Source organism: Patagioenas fasciata, chromosome 8, assembly GCF_037038585.1.
Source record: "Patagioenas fasciata isolate bPatFas1 chromosome 8, bPatFas1.hap1, whole genome shotgun sequence".
Classification (NCBI taxonomy): Eukaryota; Metazoa; Chordata; class Aves; order Columbiformes; family Columbidae; genus Patagioenas; species Patagioenas fasciata.
Genome location: NC_092527.1, coordinates 8234601 through 8256750, shown reverse-complemented (window position 1 = coordinate 8256750; position 22150 = coordinate 8234601). Strand labels below are relative to the sequence as shown.

The window sequence follows — 22150 nt, the reverse complement described above, 5'->3', positions numbered from 1 at the left end:
GCAGCTCTATTCAGGAACTATCCTAAGCATCTGTCATATCCATATCTTCTTTATTAGCAATTGACATTTTCAAGAGAAAACAGTCTCTTTATCTGCTTAATAGCTCATCTGCACCTCTTCAGGCTGAACTCATAACTCTTGGGTGGTGACATCATGTCACAAGTAGGTGATTAGTTCTGTGTCATAATCACTTCACGAGAATTAAACTGAAAAGGGGATTTCTGGGTGGCTTTACGAGACTTGGGGAATTTAACCAGGGTTGGGGAAAAACAAGTCCATCATTTCAGCCCGAGACACCCCCTGGCTTCCAGACACAAATTTTAATTGCCCACTTTTTGGAAGATGCCCCGTTTAATTGAACTGCTGAGATTTCAGGGAGCAGGGAGAGAGGTTCTGTTTCATATTCCTCAGTGTTAAAACTTAGTTTACCTGAAGCATCAGGAAAGCATCCCGACAATGCCATTTACCCTGACAAACCCCTTCCCCTCATCTCTTGCTGGGCCCGAAGAGGAATGGGGATGGCCAGAGCCTGTAGCCAGCGCCTTTCCGTGGGATTTCAGAAGGTTCACCATGAGGTGTCAGCACTTGTTTGAGGCAGACACCAAGGCAGCGTGGCGGGTTCGGAGGGTAGCGGCACGCTGGAGCAGCCAGACGTGAACTGCACAAGCCAAATAATCAGAGTAATTGAAGGTTTGCAAGCCCCAGGCTGCAAAACATGCTGCAATCCCTTCGTGGCACACACCAGCGTGTAATAAATAGGAGCTTTGTTAACATGAGGGGGGAACAAGCGGCTCATTTGTGGTGATGAACTGGTATCCTAATCCCTCCACGCCAGTGTGGATCCCTCATCTCCCCCTGACAGCAGCAGTATACGGCGCTGCCGGGACAGAGAGCCCAGGAACCTGTCCTTTTGCCTCCCTGGTGTGTTCCTTGCAGAAATCCTCCCTTTCCAAGACTGGCAGAGGACTGCTTGACAAGACCCCTCAGAAGTGGGCGAGGACCAGCATCCCGCACAATCCAATTTTCTGGCTCTCAGTGGCTGTGCAATTCCCGCTGCACCGAGATACACAGCACGGCTGCACTCGGGGGATGCAGCAAGAGTAGTAGTAAGAGCTGAAAATATAGTTACCAGGACATAACTGTGCACCTCAATCCAGGTTAATCCATGACTTCTCCTTCCCTTCACCCCCCCAAACCACACCAGTGCTCCCCTACAACAGATGGGCAAAAGCAGCCATGGCAGAGGACACCTCACCTCGTCCTTGTCCTGCACCTGGATGAAGAGGGGGAGGGCAAAGCCCACCTGGGCCAGCTCTGGGATGGCCACGCTGTACTCTGAGCTGTTGAACTCAGGTGCGTTGTCGTTGATGTCAATGACCAGGATGTTGAAGGTGGTAGTGACGGTGGCATTGGAGGGCGTGCGGTCATCGTTCAGCTCCGTTCCCTACAAGGAGAGAAAAGAACACGGCAGCCTTTATTTTTCAAAGAATAAATGTAAAAGAAAGCATGTGTGTTGTGATTAGAGACTCTTGCAGCTTTTGCTTCCTCCGCTTTGCCAAGGAAGGATGCTCAGGTAGTTCTACTCTTGTCCCTTAACCTTGAGCACCTTTCCACACCGCTGACCCATTGACACACACAGATGTTGACCCAGCTCTTCCATCACCAATGCTGCAGACCCACAGCACTCTCACACACCTTCCCAGGGGTTTAATGTTTCCCTCAGAATGGCTGTGGCCAAGATCTCACTTGCCCCTACCATGCAACATGTTGTCAGGACTCAGAGTCATGCGAGGGGATGAATAGGTGATTTCCCTACTACAAGCATTTAAAACAGAATATTGCCTGCGAGATGCAGGAGAAAAACTGGAATACAGGAGGTTCCACTTAAATATGAGAAGAAACTTGTTCCTGGTGAGGGTTGCAGAGCCTGGCCCAGGCTGCCCAGGGAGGTTGTGGAGTCTCCTTCTCTGCAGACATTCAAACCCGCCTGGACACCTTCCTGTGGAACCTCAGCTGGGTGTTCCTGCTCCGGCGGGGGGATTGCACTGGATGAGCTTTCCAGGTCCCTTCCGATCCCTGACATTCTGTGTGACAGCCCCCAAAACAAGGGAAGCCACGATGGAACAAAGAGCACTCCTGTGTTTCTCTGCTGTCTCCTGAGGTGGGATCAGGAGAAGGGAGTTGACCATCCTCATATTACTGAAGGGACAAAAAACTAGGGCAGCAGAGGAAAACAAGATTTAGACCTTAAAATAGGTTTGGCAACATGTGTCTAAATACAGAGCTGAGTCATGACTCTGTATCACACCTCTGTCTCAAGGAAGACTTTAATTTTACTTTTGCAAAAGAAGAAAGTGCAGATTTTATCCTCAGCGAAGCAAGGCTTGTGAAACAGCCTTTTCAAGCAGAGTCCCTCCTCCTGTCCTCTGGATCATCTCTCTTTGCTGTGGGCATGGAAAAGCAATGCTAACGCGACCCACATGGCTCGTCGCTATTCAGCACTTCTGCTCGCGGCAGCAGAACAGGCTGATCCGAACAAGGAGCGATCCAGCTGTATTTTCACCGCGTGCTCTGGGACAAGAGCAGCAGGGAACATTTGGGGCCCTGGAGATGTGGGTTGCAGAGAGCTGGCGTTTGTGGGAGGACGTATAGCTTGTGCGGAGGGGAAATAAAATCTACTAGATAACAGAATGTAGCCGGAACTCCATTATCGTGCAGGCAGGAAAACAAGCAAGTTTGCAGGTTCGCAAACCATCCCAAGATTAAACAGATAATTTTGTCCCTATTAAAAACAGACAATGCTTCCTCTTTTGAGTTCCACCGAATTTAAACTACAAAACCCCAGACCAAGAGATACCAGGGACAGATGTGGATCTCTTCCCCATGCACACAGCCCCACAGTATGACCTGTGCCTGGGACCAAGAGGGGTAATTTCTTCTCCCTTTGCTCCCCCCCCACAACAAAGTATCGCACTTGCCAAAACGAGCAGAAGTGCTGGCTGCTGCCCTCCCAATCAATGACCCTTCCTATGATGCTGATTTTTTCCCCACCCCGGTCCAGCAGAATCTATACTGCTAAATGTGTTTCCAACCTGCTGCCCAGCTTGGTATTGATTTTAATTACAGGGCTGCAAGCAGAGCCAGGGAACTGCTCTCAGGTGGGGCTGGTAGGCCACATTTCAGTGCCTTTTCTTGATGAAGCAACTTTCAGTATCACTCCCTGCCTGTGCCCGCTTGTGCCAGGCAGATGCACACCATGCCCTGTTATACCGCTGCCTGCCGATGTGACAAAATGGTCCTGTTTTTCTGAGGTTTTTTTTGGGGGAAAAGATGGGAAATAGGCAACAAGTTGGCACAATTCAGGTGCCCAAAGGTAGGTGTCTCATGTTATTTTCCATTCCAGGGCATCTGCATGCTGCCAAAAGATACAACCAGAGTGAAATCTAATTGGAAGCCAGGCAGGGCACCCAAAAATGACCTTATGCAATCATAGAATAGTTTGGGTTGAAATGACCTTCCATCTCATCCAGTGTCCCCTGCCATGAGCAGGGACATCTTCACCAGCTCAGGTTGCTCAGAGCCCCATCCAGCCTGGCCTGGGATGTCTCCAGGGATGGTTCATCCACCACCTCTCTGGCCACCCATCTAAAGGTAACCACATTTTGGGCCACGATACAAGGAGGCTGTGTTAGACATCTCACTTGGCTTGGTCAGGGAACAGCACATCACAACTCAGGATGGCCACAGGAGCAACATGTCCCAGATTTGCTCCTCCACCTTGAAAGCCTTGTCCCCATGCAGGTTGCCCTCCCAATTTGACTCTGCCAACGTGTCTCCTGGACAGAGGAGCTCTCACCTTCACTGTGAGGATGAACCCAGCACTGTAGAAGGGGTTTTCCCGGTCCAGCGGCCCGTTCAGGGTTAAGGCTCCGCTGATGTAGTCCAGTGCAAAGATGCTGTTGGTGTTACCTGACAAACAAAACCCAGACAACGCGAGCACAAGCAGTTGGTTGAGGTGATGTCAAATGGCACGGGGGGTAATGCAGAGGAGGAAGCAGGAGGCCACGAGCCTCTTCTCCAATCAGTCTCCACGCAGGAGTGGAGCTGGTGCTTGAAAGAGAGGTTTTACAGAGCAGAGCCACTGCCAGGCCAGGAGCTCCGAGCCAGGCACAGCCTGCAGTGGCCTCTGTAAACCCTCCATGTTACCTCAATGCACTTTCCAATATATTAATAATAGCGATAGTGGTCCTCTCCTCCTTCACCTGCCCCAGCTCAGGGCTCAAAATGGAGCTTTCCTTCCAACAGGCAATGCAGTTGTGAATGCTGCAGGCAGTTAAAGAATTCAAAACAGAAAATACACAACAGCACAGCCAAAATCAAGACCAGATCCAGGCACTCCCCTCTGAACAGCCATGTCACTGGGGTGGGCACAGCCTCTCTCTTGGAATACAAGAGTCAAAGGACATCAGTCCAGGTTAATCATAGGAAAGCACAGACCAGAGGATGCTGAGGATAGAAATCCACATGTATTCAAGGAGAGAGTGGAGAGGTTAAGAAACAAAATACATCAAATAACAGAAAACCCACATGCAACCCAGGAAATTTCTTAGCTGGATGCGTTTGGTGATAGGGAGAGTATCAGAGTAAGTACTATAGGCACTCTAATGCTCTTCCATAGGTGTCTACTGTGGCAGATGTGTTGACCCCCTGCAGCTGCCTCATTTTCCTCTATTTGAGCTGAATTTGGCCTCTGTGCTCATCCTGATGTGCAAAGAACCAGCTGGGGGTGCCACAGAAGGCTGTGCCGCCTCCCTGGAACATCCCATTCTCCCTTGAGCTCCCCTGGAATCAGACACCCAGTGAGGATTAAGACAACGCTTGAGTCTCACGGCCAGCAGATGATGCTCACAAGATAAATGTCCTGCACTAGGAATGCACTTGTGACAGTCCCAGGTGCTCTCTCTGTCAGCCAGACAAAAGAGAACAGTTGGTACATGGAGCCTGGGACACCTGATGCCAGCCTGACATGATGCCAGAGGTGGCTGCTCAATTAGTGATGATCAAGGAGGTTATACACAGGCATATGACCACCCACACCACCCCCATCAGCATCTCACAATGTACAGAAAGCCCTGATCCAGCCTCAAACTGGAGTGAGGAAACCCTGTAGGTATGTTATATTCATTCCGGTCAAAAATAAAAAAAAAATATATAATAAAAGACAAACAAACCCAAACCTGTCTTCTCAATACATCTCCACATGAAGCAAACACGCACAACATTTGTCATTTCCCTGGAAGGGAGCTGCAAGATGGATCTGCTGCCTGAGAAAGTTGTTTCCCATCACTCAGCATCATCCAACCCTGTGTTTAACCACAGCTGCACCTTTCTTGGGACGGTCAAAGCCTCCAGGTCTGCCTTGCCCCTCCTCTCACAGCCCTGGAGCCCCCCTGGCTTTCAAGAACCACTGGTTTCCAGCTTCTATTCTCTCTCCCAGAGCTGTAGGTTCCACAATACCTTTTTTCCCCCACTTCTGAGCCTTTATATCTTCCTTTTAGACCAATGCCTCCCATTTCTACCCTTGGCCCTCTCTTCTCTCCAGCTGAAATGGCCCACTGACTGCTAGCCAGCTTAATGAACTGGTGCGTGGCTACCTTAAATATTAGAAACAGCCTTTTTAAAAAAAAAATAATAATAATAATCTTTCCCTTCCATACATGAAGATCTCTAGTATCCCCCCTCAGGCAATTCTCTTCTTTTCATCTTGACTTCCCACCTTTGCTCTGTAATTCACAGTGGACTCTCTAGGAGACTTCTTCTGATACCAGGTTTGAAGGACACTCCACGAGATACATTGTGCTGTAAGGCATTTAAATGCTCTGGGATGCCATGTTGCCATGGTTAAGTTTATGCATCAGGGCGATCTTGGCACACACCCCCTAATATAAAGTGCAATGAAATACCTTTTTGATCACAAAACACTGTTCTGCTAACATGAATCTGTAAATGCAGAGATCAACGGATTTTAGTGGAAATAGGTCAATAGAGTAGGAATTTAACACAAAGGACTAAACACAGCACTGAGCTCCCTGTCCTAAAAACAGTTACGTGTTTCATATTCAGTTGTTAAAGGATGGACGAATAAATGAGGGACCGAGACACGCTGCTAGGCTGCACATCAGAGGCTTTTCTCTAGCTCGGCCTCCCCAGCACCACTCAGACAGCAGATATGCATCTGATGCCCTCGCAGGCACCTATCTGCAAGCAGGGAATTGCCAGCTTTGCAAATCAGCCTCCAAAGGAAAGAGGTGTCTCCAAACTTGTCCCTCGGAGGCCTTTCATAATTTCCTTGACAATGCTTCTCCAAGCACTGCTTCATTATGCCTCTGCCCAGTGATCCTGGCTGAAGCACTCGCTCTGCCCAACAATGCGTGTTCCCCCGAGACACTTTCTTTGCAGAAAATCTCTCTAATCATCTTCACATTTCCTCAGAGCGAGGAAAAAAAAGAAAGAGATGTGGGAAAAATAGCCAATTTTGTCTTTCCCTCCCCCTACCAGTCTGTCACTCTCCTCACCTCCGGGTAATTTCTCCTCCCTGTCTGGATCTCCTGTTCTCTCTCCATCAGCCTCCCAGCCCAGGAGCAAGCTGAGCCTGGGTTAAGCACAGCACGTCAGTGGAGCAAACTGCGGCTTGCTCATCGCTGCTTTTGAAGCGATGCTTCAGTGCACAGCCGCGAGATGGAGAACACTGAGGGGATGGAGACCTTCTGCAAGGATTCCAAATCCAGTCAAGACCCACAGATAATCCTGTTTCTGGGAGGATGCAGAATAGCTCAGACCTTTCCATGTCCAAGTTTGCACTCTGCAAACTATTTTAATGACACAGACAGGAACTATCACGGCTGTGCTTGACAGGGAAGCCAAGTGACCTTCAAGAAGATGTCCTCTTGTATGCTTTCCTGTGAGAAGTGCTCACACCATGGCACACCAGACCTTCCACTCCACACCAAGCAGGTGACAAAACGATGGCTCACCTGGCTCAGGAGTTACCAGCTGCTGGATGTGTCCTGGCTTGGGCCATCTACTACCTGACCTGAAGCTGGTCTGAACCACCAAAGCATTTCTAAATGGGGACTTCATTTCCATGCCTCTGGTTTGGGAAGGGAGCCCAAGACCATGCTCTGGCTGTTGCCTAACAGAGACTCACGTGTCCTCCGCCTCTTTCCCCATCCACACAAGGATGTGGGACGTCCACAGAGAACCAGGCAATCCGGTTCCATCACCCAGAGCAGGAAAAGCTAAGGAATAAACAGGTCCTTCGTCAGGAGAGGGGGAGTTCTTCTTTCAAGTACTGGGGAAGTAAAGACGGCCTTCAGAAAAGCAGGGTAGGGAGAAGGAGAAGGAAAACTTTCCCTTCGCTCCATCTGGGTGTGGGTGAAAGGACAGCAGCAGCTTCTGTATCCACCACAGCTGGGCAGGGGGCCAGAAAGGTAGAGACCAACGTGGAGCTGGATTGTGAGCAGCAGGATGGATCACAGCAGCCCATTCGGAGTGTTTTTCCAGGCTCATTGAGGAACGGATGGTGGCACAGGCATCACTTTGGAGAAACACTGCGAAAATGAGGTGCGTTATAGATGAGGGCCATAATGTTTAATTGCCCTCAGCCAATGCTCTCACGGTTTAAAAAGGCCATTAAAAATACTGGCTCAAACCCAGGAGGAAAAAAAATACAGGAAAAACAAGATGTGGGTGTCTCCTCCTTTCTCCCTATCCCTTTAGCTTTTAAGCATCATTCAAATCCCTAGAAAAGAGAGACGCAGCTATCGCCCAGCTCTACCTGTCAGCCAGGGCAAGCCGATTCCCCCATGCAGGCAAATTTTCCCACTCCTCATGACATGTATTGAGGAGCCGCATCCTCACCAAGCCGCTGAACTTGGAGCGGATGACTTTCATGAGATGTGAAAGGGGAACCCATCACACACCTTGCGCAGGATAATTTATTAATCAAAATGTGCTCTGTCAGGGCTCCTCGGCACCAAAATAGATGCTGTTGGATGTGGTTCATAGAGTCAGCAACGGACACAGTTATCACTGTATAAATAGCCCATCAGCTGCCGTGACCACCTTGCTGCTCTTCACCTTCAGTTCTTGCTCCCGTGCGATATGCAGGGAAACACACCAGGGTAAATACCTCACCCAATGTTTAAATTCAAAGGGAACAAGTTATTTCCGAAGGAAAAGGGATTATGACAACCTGAGCTTTATTTCTTCGCTCGGTGTGAAATCTAGGTGCTCTAGGAAATACTGCCCATTCCTCCTGCTCTGGACTTGGGTTTGTTCTTCCCAGAAATGCATCCCTCTCCCTGGGACAACCAATTTGAGTCCAGCGCTGTGTGCCAGCACTCCTCCGCACACGCTCGCTCTGCAAACAGGCATTTTTAGTATCTTTCCCCAAAAGATTTAATTGCCCATTCGAGCACAACCGGCAGAATTTTTGATCTTGCAGAGCCACAGAAGAAGCTCGGATTAAATGCTCACACAGTTCCCTTTTTTAGAACCGAATGTACAGTATGAGAAAATAAAAGGAGAGATTTATCACCCGTGGTGCAATCCCCCTCCCAGAGCCCCCGGGAGCTGCCGCTGGGTACCAGAGAGGAGAACAGAGCCCGCAGAGTTTAAAGGTTCCTGCTCTGAGCGTAATCCATCACACGAAAGGATGCTGAGTCCTGGACCGCAACCATTATTCTCCCACATCCTCTAAGCCAGGCTCGATGCCTCAAAGGGAAGGCAAACCACCAGCACTGCCTGCCCTGGCTCTTTTTTCCTGCCAACCTTTCCTCTTTCCATGAATCTAACCCTAAAACCTGTGACGGGAGAGCAGCCAACAGCAGGATAGTGAGTCAAGCCAAGCAGAGCAATGCAGGAAAGCCACCGTAAATGTTCATTTGCAGCTCTTTTCTGTACACGCAACACTTGCAGCCTGCACTTGAGCTCACAGAGGATTTTCTCTTAATAAACACGGTGCAGAAGGCTGCGTGCGTGCCCCCAGAGAATGGGCTGGCCCAGGCATTGCCACCTTGGAACGGCAGATGCAGAACATGCGCTCACCCCACCACCCAAGAATGCAAACACATAAAATCAGCGCTTCTTCAATGACAACTGTGCCTGGTCTGGGTTCAGAGACTCACAAATCTCCTCTCCTGCCTCTCCCACAGCAATAGGCAGAACCATTGGAAGAGCATGCAAAGAGTATACTACAATACACCTGGTAACAAGCCTACATCAGCTTTTAGCAAAGCCCCCACATTGCCAAGCTCAACACCTCTCAGAGAAATCTTCCATTTAACACCATCCCAGAGGCAGTTGTTTTCTCTAGCCCCAACACAAACAGAAACAGCACAGGTTCATCCTTCTCCAGTGGCTGCCAACATTGTGAATACACATTAAATCCCAGGAAGTTAAATAGGAAGTCCCAGAAATTAAACAAAAAATATGCTTGTGTTTCATATTTACACATAAACAAGAATGTATAGTTTTAATTACCGAAGGCCATTTGCTGGGGAACCACCTGCCATGCGAACCATTATCCCAGCCATATCTCTTTCCAGTGACTTCTGGATTGCCAGGGAGCCAAAGCAAGATGCCAACGTGATAACGAAGCATCATTAGCAGCAGGGAGGGAGATGAGGAGTAACCGAGCCAAGAAAAGACGGGCTGCAGCCGCAGACACCATCTCTTCTTTGTGCCATCTCATCCTCTTACATTGGCAGGGTGGAAAAACAGCCTTTGATGAATAACTTGGCATGAGGCACTTTTCTGCCCATCATTGTGTCCTCCTACAGAAATGTTCTGCTATGATGAGTGCCTTTAAATCACGCTGGAGGGCCCTCCCAGCAGGTGTGATTTATGGGGACTTTAGCACCCTGGTAGTTCACCAAGCAAGCCGAATGTGGGAAAAAGCCGGTACAATGCAAGCCAACCGACGACGGGAATATTAAAATGAGCAGGTCTTATTTCGACGGGTCCTCCCTGGTGTCTGGTTTAAGGGACTCAGGGAAGCGGTTTGCATTGCTCTGCTTGCTTTATTAAGCCAGGTCAAAATACAAAGGAAGTTGTCAGAGGGCTGGGAGACCTCTTGGGCTACTCAAGGAACCTCAAGGGTTCATGCTGCACTTTCACATGGAAGGTGGCAGGGTACTCTAGACCTGTTAAGACCACGTGAAACATGTTCTGAGAACTACCACACCGATTTTTACGTATGTATACATAAATACGTGATATTTTTATACCTTAGTAGGAAAACCAGGAGGAAGACAGAGAACAATTCTTTGCGGACACGCTTCCCTCTTGCTTTTGTAACTCACGCTTGTGTTACATTGTGCAAACAATGATTTTTAGTTCATGCTCCCCTTGGGATGCACCAGCTTTAGGAAGAGAGCGCTTTGCCGGGAGCTGCATCGGTCTCCTGAAAGAACCAATTCTGTGAAAATGCCCAAAGTGTTTGTGAGGAGCCACAAGCAGCAGCTCACCAGACCTAAAGCCCTGAGCTCCCTCCCCTCTCCTGCAGGATGCTCCAAGCCCTGGGAAGGATGAAGGGTGTATGGACTTCTCTTGTGCAATCTGCCATTGCCCATCCATCACCACACCTGAAACATGTCAGTCACACAGAGACTGAGTTTTGGGCGCCTTTTCCCTGGGTTTAACCCTTTGATGCCTGCCCAAGCAGCACAGGTCACCTTCACATCTTCATGTCAGGAGACATGAAGTCTCCTGACTGTCCTGGAAATAAATTAAACCCAAAGTTTACTGCTAGCGAGCAAAGCATGAGACTGCAGTGGTACAGTACGTTTTCCTAACGAGCTTGTGGGCCAAAGTCCCCTCCTGCCTATTAATTAAATTGCCGTTTAATTCAAGATAAAAGTCTTTTTTCTTAAGGAGCCAAAAGGCTTCCCCACGCCCCAGGAGATGTGCAGCAGCAGCCAATGTGAAAACACAGTGACGTCTGCAGGGCTGGTCCTGCCGCCAGTGCCCCAATTCTCACCAGGAAAATCAATCTCTGTTAGACCGCAGAGTTCCCCTAAATGAAAAGCCTTATCTAGAACAGGTCGTGTTATACAACAAGTCACTCGCTTTGCCTGGGAAATGAAAGATGATGAGGCAGAGTTCCCAGTACAGAGGCTATCTCCATAAATCTGCCAGAAAAGGAACTGTGGATTACTTTGCTGGATTAATTATCTGTCCTTCAAACACAGCCCTGACCTCAGTGGCTGAGCATCTCCAACCTGTCAAATCAACCAGGGAAACAGGGAGGGAGGAACTTGGTGGGGCACTGGCCACCGGCTGCCTGTACTCTCCTGTTTTCCTGAGAAAAGCAGTAGAAACACCCATCGGAGCAATGGGAGTCCCAACACCCACTGGCCTGTTGGTACAAGGGTCTCAAGCTGCGAGGTCTCAATTTAGATTCCTTTTTCAAATGGGTTTTTGCAGGCCGGTGACCGCACTCCCTGCAAAGTGCCGGGTGAAAAGCTGCATGTTTGAATTGGGTTGAAACGCTCCAATTGGAAGCAATGGGGAAATATAATGGAATGTTTTTTCCCTATAAGATGTAGAAATGATTCCCAGTGAAGGCAGCAGGCAGGCTGGTCTGCCCTGACACAACATCTACCCCAAGCCGTGACACAGCCAAAACAGCGCTCCTTCGTCATTTCAGGCTTAACAGCTTTGTAAGCTGGCGCCATGAAGTTAGATCTTAAGTCTTATTTTATGTGGTTATGGTTAATCTTTTAGTTTTATTGTTTTCCTGTCATGGGAAGACCTTGTGCTGGAGATAGCCGTATAAATAAGAGCTGCAGCAGTATATCCCGAGGCATAGCTACCCGAGGGATGGAGCTGAACAGGACATGGGCTGTTCCAAATTAATTGTTATACCCCGTCTCCAAATCATACCAATGCTTTAGATATTAATACCAAAGGAATGATAAATGCCTCAGGTTGCTTTTCAGCTCTCTCACTGCTGCATATTCAACCCCACCTGGTAAAATCAGACCAGCCATGTGTGAGCCCTGTGCCTGAAATTCTGGGAGAGACATCACCCATCCCCTGCCATGAAATGGGAACTGAAGCACCGCCACATACCCTTGTGTTAGTGAGCTGATAAGCCAGGTAAAATTACCACCTCCACCAGCCATTTTCACTTTTACTTACAGTTGATTTCTAATTTAATTTGCTTCCCCATTCCCATATTTTAGACTGGTTTTTTGCAAAATTGCCATAAAAATTTACCAGCTCATGCACAAAATCTGCTCGCTGACCTTTACCATAGTGATTGAGGATAATGACAAGTTAATTAGGCTTTACCTGCCTCCCCCAAAAACCTGCTTGCCTTGGGTGAGCAGGATTTTGGAGGCACGCTAGCAGCTGCTTCCCGTGTCCGGAATCTCAGACATCTAAAGGTAACATATTTAAAAAGCCAAAATCAAATTATTGCAAGTGTAAGGGAGTGCCTTGGCCAGAACGGAGGAGGCATGCTCACCCCTGCTGGCTTCAGAAAAAGAAGCTGTTTGCCTTATAAGCATGTTTTCTTTAAAACTGACCCTCAGCCATACAACTTGACCACAACCCAGTCAAAGGCAAACTCTGCCCCTGGCAAGTAACTCAATTCATCTTGACGCTCGGCTTCAGGGGCTTTGGAAACCTGTACCTGGAACCAAAGGCAGGGTAAGGATGAGGAGGAGGTGACAGCAGGTGTCTGCAGTCACCCCTCTGTCCATCCACGGGCTGATCCTTCCAAGCACCACCGCTCCGCAACACACCGGTGCCGCCAGGAGAACAACTCCTGGCCAGTTACAAAAACACTCCGCAATTCTAACGTTTGCGCAAAAATAAAACAACGCGAAGCAGTTTAATCGCTCTTTGATGTGTTCTGCCTGATTCTCCGATGAGAGAGCTGCTCCCCGCCGGGCGGGATCGGGAGCAGGGATTAAGCTCTTGGCACACACGAGCAGATGCTGGGCTGCTCGCAGTGAACCGCCTGCCCGGCACTCCGCACCCCACTGTCACCAGGCTCCCATGGCATGCCGGGCTCCCTGCCACCAGCCGTGGTGACGGCTACCCCAGCACCAACAGAGGATGCTCACAAAGGGGATATTTTGCACAAAAAACCAAAAAGAAATATAAAAATCAGACTGCGTGGGAACACTCCAGATAAAAATTCAGGATTCATATTTTGGTTTTCTGGATTCGGTAGAGCAGCTGCGACCACCCGATGAGCAGAAAGCCTGACGTGACCATGAGTAGATGGGTGTGTTTAGCAAATTAACCCTCTATAGATGACATGCTTGATTCTATAGGCTTAAGCCATCAAATAAAGACTCTTGGAAACCCAGACCTGTTTGTACTGCACTGGTGCTGACAAAAGAAAATCAGATACCTGCAGCACAACCCATCCTGAGTCAGAAAAGGGTCCATGGCCAACAGCAGATGCTCAAAGGAGGGTGTGCAAACAGCACAAAGGTGATTTCCATGCTGCTGACCATCGTCAGGCTCTGAGCTGGGTGAGGTTCCTGTAAGCTGAAGGCTTTTGCATCCTCACCATAGCTCAGTGGCAGCTGCAAAACTGTGTCAAGGTTTCAGACCAGTGTCCAGTGACAAAGGGCCCACATCAGTCAAAAGAAAGTCCCTGCTGCACTGTGACCAGTTGACACATGCAGTTTGGGGGATCTCTCATTTAATTCCTGCCAGGGGAACATTAGAATAAATTGCAGAGGGAATTAGAGGAATAAATAATCCTTGCATCTTCAAAGGTAGACTGACCTGGATACTTACAGTCAGGATGAATGGACTTGAAAGTCAGGGTGAAATCACCTTGACCTCAGAGGTTGATTAAAAGAGTGTTTGGTACAGCCGGACTTTGAGGAAGAGAAGTTGCGAGATTATTTCTGCACGTGTAGTTGGAAGGAGCTGTCAGGCAGCACCTGAGCGTGTGGAACAGCAGGAGAGGAGGTGAAGATCCTCCCCAAATGCAATGCCAGAAACAGGGCTACAAACCAGACCCACCAAACTCGCCCCTCACTCCCAGGTTAACCCAACTAGTCTGTCCCCAGCTTACAGACCAACAACAGCAGCACCTGAGTGCAGCCCAACAACCATCAAATTCTGCCTCACACTTGTCAGAGGCTCACTGACCTCTGTGTATCTTAAATGAGATGGCTCCAAACCCCAGAATTAGCTTTTCCAAAACACAGGTATGTTTTAACTAGAAGTGCCTGCTCAGCCTGCCCTGCCCCTGGGTCTTCTGCTATCAGGAAAGGTTGACAAAAGAGGTTTAAGGCTTGCGGGGTTGCAGGGAGAGTGTCCCCAAAATCAATCACACAGTGATTAGGGTTCAGCACCAGGTGCCACAGACACACATTTATTTGAAATTTAATTCCCTTATAACCTTAAAAAGCTGTATTTTTTTCCTTAGAGACAGTCAAACCAACCTGGAAAACCTATCACCTGAGCTGCGGTCCCAAGGGAGCCAAGCATAGCCCAGCAAGGACCCACATGTGATTTGCTATAACAGCTTCAGCAACCTGCCCACACACACAGAGAAGGGCTCCTAGGCTTCAGAGCGGCTCTGAGAAGGCAGGATTAAACCACGTGCCTGTCAGAAACTCTACCGCAACTCCACCGCTCTAATCAAGCTTCATTCTCTAGCCCCACATCCTCATAGGACTGGCCCCCTGCCTCCCAGCCTGCAAAGCCCTGGCAATACTTCGGGAGGCCACAGCCCAGCACAGAGGCTTTTGGGAAACGCCTCAGAAACCGGCGAGAGCTGTTCAACCTGTAATCAGTGCCATTCTCTCTTCGGACAATATCCACCGCACCGCCAACAAGAGCTTTACTCCTGGCTCTTTGCAGGTCTGCTCGGTGACACTGCATGAAGCAGAGCTGTTTGTGTGCAGAACACGCCCGGCTCATCATTAGGACTGAAAGGTTTCGCTAGGAGATATTGTTGGATTTGTTAGAAATAATGCCTGTTGCTCACAGAAAGGGAGATGCCAGGAACTGTACACTCCAACAGCAGCACAGTCAAGGAGAAACCCAGCCAAATAGAAATTGCCAGGCACAGGATGTACAAAGGCTTATTGCAGGGCTAAAGCTCCTGTGGCCCTGCTGGGGTCCCCACTGTGTCCCCCTGTCACTTACCTGAAACAATGGTGTAGCCAATGCCCCGGGGACGGCCCTTGTCCTGGTCGATTGCTGTGATCATCCGCACGGTGGTACCCTGGGGAGAGAGAGAAGACACGTGTTACAGCCACCCCAGCCCCGCACTGCTGGGGCTACCAGGGTGCCCCACCAAGGCATCACACCTCTTAACACTGGTCTTGTGTTAGGAAAACCTGTCCGAGGACAAGCTGCATAATGGAAACATCCCATCTCTGCTTCTCAGGACAGTTCAAATTCATCACTCCTGTGCAAGCTGTGAAGCTCTGTTAACCCTCCCCAAGATGCTGCTGCTGATGCTAAGGGCAAGACCAGCATCTCCTCTAACTGGACCGCTGAGCAGGCTGAGCTTGACCTTGCAGGAGGTTTGTACCGTGACAAGCGTCTGTAGGGACTGGAGAGAGGCTCTGGCTGACAGCAAAACCATACGCTCCTCCAGCACAGAGATGTTCACTCTGCAGCGCCTCCAGAACCAAAGGCAACAATTCCCTCTCGCCACGAGTTTCATCACTGGCCACTACATCAGTTTTATCTCCCATTGCCTTCCCAATTACAAGTGGTCCTCTTCTTCCCCTGCATTCTCCAAACAAGGCACCCCAGGCGACGAGGGATGCTTGTGCTGGCTATTGGCATCCAGCTGCATAACTACGTGAGCTGCAGAGATTTTAATTGAAACCTTTAAGGAGGAAGAGGTTGGACAGATGCTGAGAACAGGGGATTGCCCACAGGCAGGAGCTTCTGCAGCGGCCAACTCACCCTCCTCATCCTGAAGGACAAACCTGCTTCTTACTAACCAGCAGAGAGGTCCATGTGGGCCAGAGTCCCCCAAAACCAATGGAGTACATAAGAGTGACCCTAAATTCTTGTTTAGGTCTTTAAATAAAATCATCATGCACTCATGTCAAGTCCATAAGCTGTATCTCCCCCGCCGCACTGCAGTGAGCCCATGTGAATACAAACACAGGCACGTGCACGTAATTAATGTAGTGTGAAAAAATTTACAACTCAGCTGTTGCTGTTTTCATTGGTTTATTAACAGTGGGAAAAGAAGCAATTTTAATGTTGTTTTTTTTTTTTTTTTTTTTTTTTTGCCCTCAAAGGAAATGTCAACAGAGGCGTTTGCATATCTAACGAGGGAGCGTGGTGGGACGGCAGCGTTGCATTTGCCCTGCAATCCATCAGCTGAAGGCCAAAGGGAAAAGCTGCCGCAGAAATATCACCAGTGCAAAGGAGGAACTTGCTGCCTCCCTGGTTCTCCCCACCATGTGGGCTTGGATGGAGATGCTTTGCTACTGCCAGCCATAAAGAATGCTCTCAGGGCCAGGCAGGCTGCCCCTGCCCTGATCTCCGAGCGCATTTCAATAGACTCCTTAAGTAAATCCACGTTATTAACCGAGAACATTAGCCATAAATCCCAGGTCACCGGCCTTTGAGCAGCACTCGGCTGGTGAGGCTCAGCCGCTGCCAGAGAGCCTCTAAATCACTGACAATAACTGTCCTTTCCATAGGAGTAAGGATAGCTAAAAAGCACAAGAAAAGTAGGAGAGTAGAGCAAGGGATGTGGAAAGAAGAGCAAGGCAAAGCAGACAGGAAAGGAAAAAGGAGAGGCACGCGATTGAGCGTGCTCTCCCGTAGTGTATTCTGCTTTAATCGCTGTCCCCACGGGGCAAGCGCAAGTCCTGTTCTGCTCCCCAGCAGAGCGGAAGCTCCTGCGTGGCAGGGGCGGTGGGTGAAGGCATTTGGTCCGTCTGACAGCTCGCTTCTTGCCTGTCACAAAGCGAGGGAGCACTGCGGAATGATAAGTGTCACCTGCTGTGCGGCGCGTTGCAAAGGGAAAGCAGCTGCGGGAGAAGGCAGGGCCCCCGCGATGGCCCAGGAATAGCAATCGGCCCGACGACACTGCGGCTGCTTTATCTGCGGGAAAGGTCCCTCCTGAAGGAGCCAAGGGGAAGGGCTGTGGAGAGAGATAACAGGACGAGCACAGATGTTGCAGTCAGGAAAGTTTGGGAGGGGAGGAGGAGGAATCTCATTCGGATACATCAGCAGTACGTGCTAGAGACATCCATGGTAAAGAAATCATCCAGATATCCCATCCCAAGAAGTAGTGCTGCTAGGAAGGTTTGTCTGGTCCTTGGCAAGCTAGTGAGGATGGTTTCTACCCCACAGTTTTCTGAGATTGAGTCTCCTCCTGTTCTTGCAGCCCTGTGTGTCTCCTCCTGCTCCACAAGCCCCTTCACCAGCCCATCCTAGGGATGAGCCACATGTCACCAGTGACCAAGAAACAAGTGCCAGAGTGACACTGAGCTCCCTATGGTTCCTTGATGCCCTCTCCTGGAACCACAGCACGGCAGGGCCCTGGCCACCTCCTCACAGCCCACCTGGCTTCCATCCATCCTGCCAGCTCCTTTGCAAGAGGCTTCAACATCCACAAGACTGGCAGATTGTAGCTCCCAGGGATGGATGACCTGTCCCTGTGCACCCACACGATGTTTAGGACCAACCTTGATTTTTCTGGGGAAGAGGGTGAACAAGTGCGCAGGACAAGAATAATATTTATCCATGTCGCTGGCGGCGATTTCTGGTTTTGTAGTGAGTGGTACCAACTCATGCAGATGGAGCACAACCACTCAGTATGTGTCTAAGTGAGATGGGAGATGACATGATGCAAAATGTGACACTACACATAGGCTGTACTCATCCATTAGTACCTGTGATGATCATGAAAGCATCCTGTCCCCCATACCAGTAGAGATAACTAGAGAGACTAGAAACGGGAGCATACCCCAAATCAAACCCTTGGTCACGGCCATGACAAAAATTGACCTTTCGCCAACCGCATCTCAACAATTTCCAATTCCTCTTCCAAAATCCTACCACACCACAACACTATTCCTGTCACTATCTAGGTTTCGGCACAGCAAAGGCAGGACATGCTGTGCTCTGATTCCATGGGCAGCCAGCTGCACCCCTAAATTGGAGGGGATCTCCCCACCATCTCCAGCCAAACACATCTGGTAAGGCTTCCACTTACTCGTGGAAACCTCAAGCTGATTTCCAGCACCAACAGCTATGCCCAGGTCTCACCCCATGTATTTGTGGTGTGAACCTGCAGCTCTCGGAAACACCTCAATATTCTCGATATTTCTTAAAGCAAGTAACAACTCACCCTCCCACCACAGACAACAGCAAGGAAAGGACATGGGTGGGGAGTACGGACTAAAACACCAGAACAGAATAACTCTCTTCCTCTAGGGAAGGAGGAAGAAGGTTTAGAAAAGTAATAATCTGGAAAAGCCTATGCTTAAAAGAAAGGCAAAGAAAATAAAGAATGGCACATTATCCAAACAAAATCTGAGAGTTTTTTAAGAGGGGCATGGGCAAATCAATCCTTTTTTAATAAAACCCTGAGCTTTTAATAAAGTGTTCACACTGATGGGCTGGAAATATTGTAAGAAAGAATTAACTTGGAGCTATTGAGACTCTAGGGCAAAAACAGCACTGATTCTACATTATTTCTTTAACCCAAGGAGTTTTTGAAGAGAAGGGGGATGGTGCTGAAGAATTAAATCTATTTTAATGATGTTTGATATGTATCTGTACCATACCATTGCAAGGGAATACAACTGCTGGTCTCGGGACCAAGCACCAGTGGGGTTTGTGCTCTCTCTTACCTGACTCCCTGCAGGATAAAACACGTTTTCATGGGTCTCAGCTTGTCTCTTAGTGAGTGGATTCCTTTTCTTCTGGTCCCCAAAGGTGAAGCCAGGATGCTGCCTGGACACCATGGACCAGCTGAGGTTCAAAGGTAATCAGCTCACCAGCGTCTCCGCCAGGGGAAAGGGCTCCTCTGCTCCAGCTCCCATCTGACTTGCCTGGACAACATCAATGATGTTACCCAGTTTACAGCCACTGTGAGGATGGACACGCAAAGAGATGACAAACGCAACACCAGCAGGTTTGTCACAGCTCCAGACAGCTTGGGTGCACTCGGGTGCCCTGGGAGAGATGTCTGAGCCATGCTGGCATGATAAACAGCATCAAAAAAGAAGATAAGATACTCCCAGAGAGAGCAAAGTCTCTCCCTGCTGCATCCTCTTCCTCTGCTCAATAAGAAACGTCTTTCTTCTCACTGTCCAAGTAAGTGTGTGCTCAAAACGCTTCTAAATTACGCTACCAGATTCCGACCCAAGAAAAGCAAGACTTACAAAGGCACTTCTCTCCCCTCTTGTGCCCCACCACCCCTTTTGCTTCTTCTCCTGCTTCTTCCCTTACAGGATTAGGGACTTGAAAGGCAAAGTGCAGCCTTTGCGGCAGCAGGAGGAGTGGGGGGGAGCGCTCCAGAAAGCCGCCACGGCAAAAAAAATCCTATTTCTCACTTCTTAATTCCAGTCAATTCCAGTCAAAGGGCTGATAGAGATCTGTTTGTGGTAATTTGCTGCAGTTTATCCACTCTTTTCACCTTCTATCGGCTCTCCACTGACGGGCTGGCTGACATGCTGTTACTCGAGTGAGGAAATTAAAATTTGATGCAATAATCCCAAATAAGAAGGATTTTATTAGGTAATGTATACACTCTAGATGAGGTATTCTCACCTGATACATTGATAGAGGAACACGGGCATGCTGTGCACTGCAGATAAAAAGAGAGGCAAGACAGACAGAGAACGGGCATGTGAAGCAGCAGCAAGTCTCTGCTCAGTAGATTTGAGGCTGGGCTGAGATGTCTCCAGTGTATTTTGGGGCAGATGGTAGAGCAAACATCACCCACAAATGCACTACAGGTCACTGGCTTGACCCGGAAGCCTGTTTTGGGACAGAGGTTGGCCCAAATTTGCTGTTATCTTTTCAGTAATCAAGCCCTTCTGCAGGGTGAGTTTCCACTTCACACATGCGTCTGGCTCCTGGGGTGGTGGGGCAGAGCTGAGGAGAAGACTTCCCATAGAGAGGTGAATATACACCATGATAAACCCCAGGTTTGCCATAGCAAAGCATGGCCTTGTTTCAGGAGTGATTTCTGCCATGAAGGACAGTCCAAACCAGAAAGCACCACCACTCAAAGCACCACCTGCCTTCAGCAGCCACCTTCTTCACCATGTCTCTGGTGGCACCTATCCATCCTGGGTATTCTCAATGCTTTTGGAGATGTTACATAGGGTCAGGAGAAATTAAAACCTCTAAGACTGCTAGAAAACCGATAACAGTTTAGCAAGCACTCCTCCCTCACTATTTCCTGTATTTCAGGTTACACAGTGATTATTTGCTGCTTTCCCTACTGCAAAAAGCGTATGTTCAGAGAGCAATTGTGATTGACGTATCAACACAAAGACAACGTTGAACTCCAGTCTTAATATACATCATTAATTTGAGAGAGATTCCCCTTTTCTGCATACCAGGTCACTCCACAAAGGTGCTGCAGTCCATAAGTTTTGATACTTAGGGGACTTCCATTTCTATAATTTTTCCCCCTAGTTAAGAGTGATCTGAGTTGCGTCTTTTGCTACCCTGCAGCTCACGCAACCCACCACGGAAGCTGCCCTTAATCTCAACAGCACTGAAACTCATTGGAACTTTCACTTCACAAAAGTAATTAATGAAGCCATTTTTTGGCCACCTCTGGGCTGGCAGACAGGTAATGTGCTGTCTGACTTGTGGCAGCAGGACTGAGTCCTATTGATCCGGCACTCTGCGTTCCGTCGGAGCCAGCAGTTTGCTCCAAAGTGAATAAAAAGAGGCATCAGTTGAAGCAAGCTGGAGTTCCCTCTACCACCCTATGAACCGAGCCATGATCCAGTGTACCACAGACATTATGGGATGCATGCATGATACAGATGCCTACCATGCCGTGATTTCAGCACGGGGTTTTCCATCCGTATACAAAAATATTTGCACTATAGACAAAACTATGGGATGCCTTGGGAAGGTGGATGCGGCCAAGTAGGGCTGGTACTTAGGCTGAAGGTTCTGGGCAGCTTTGCTGTGATCAGAGGAAGCAGCTCCCAAAGCCGAGGCTGCCCACCCTGCTCCCCGCCGTCTGCGGCAGGGGAAGGAAACCAGCCCTGCTGTATTTAGAGACCGGGAGACATTTTCCACAAACAGCGAGTTTGCTGACAAACCGAGTTTCAGAAGAACTGAAATGATTGGATCAATTTGGCAAAACCTGGGGGAAAACGCTCGAACTGCTGAAATGGCTGATGATTCTGGCATTTTCAAAACTGCCTCATTTCAGAAGCGTTTACATTTTTCCTTCAACTTTTCCTTTAGAAATGGCACGCACATACACTGAGGGGAGGAAACGGGGTGACTGTGCTAAGAACAACAGAAAACCTTTCTAAAATTTAAGTAAAAATGTTTCAGGAATATTCTATTTGGGTTTCAGACTTCCTAACTCTCCTTGCTTAGGGTCCCTTTTTAAAAAAGGGCGACATTTTTTGGAGCTGGTTTGAAACATGTTGTTCCAGAAAGAAAATGGGTTTGCCTCTTTGGAAGGTGTTTGACTCCCATGATTTATCTCAGACCTGTGTTTGCGCTTCAGCATGGGAATGGGGCTCCTCTTTACACCCAAACCGCAAATGCCGTGACTGAGCAACGTGAGCTTACGATGGACAGAATGACCAATATCGCTGCAAAGAGGAGATTGTCCTCCAGCAATTCTGATATATCTTGTGTTTCCTGTCTCACACCCTGCTGCACACCCCCTGTCCCACGGTCACGCACGGCTGAGCGAAGCAGAAGCCCTTACCGGAGGTGAGTTCTCGTAGATATTTGTGCTGTAGGGCAGGTTGATGAAAATGGGGTCCATGTCTTGCACATCCGTGATGGTGATTGCCAGGTTGGCCAGAGTGGACAGTGGCTTGTTTTTATCTTGATCCTTAAAAAAAGAGAAGGGTTAGGAGGAAAAGAAAGGATTTCTATGAGAAAAACAGAATTAGTCAACAGTTTGAAG

The 22150-nt window shown here is 48.8% G+C and overlaps 1 protein-coding gene across 1 annotated transcript in view; it reads right to left on the bottom strand.

Moving 5' to 3' along the window:
- Positions 1-22150, bottom strand: part of CDH23 (cadherin related 23) — a 202087-nt gene that overhangs the window by 85863 nt on the left and 94074 nt on the right. The window contains exons 8-11 of the mRNA XM_065843253.2: positions 21947-22075; positions 15190-15268; positions 3857-3969; positions 1256-1444 (exon numbers count right to left, since the gene is read on the bottom strand). Coding sequence (XP_065699325.1) covers positions 1256-1444; positions 3857-3969; positions 15190-15268; positions 21947-22075 — 510 coding nt within the window. The remainder of the gene's footprint in view (positions 1-1255; positions 1445-3856; positions 3970-15189; positions 15269-21946; positions 22076-22150) is intronic.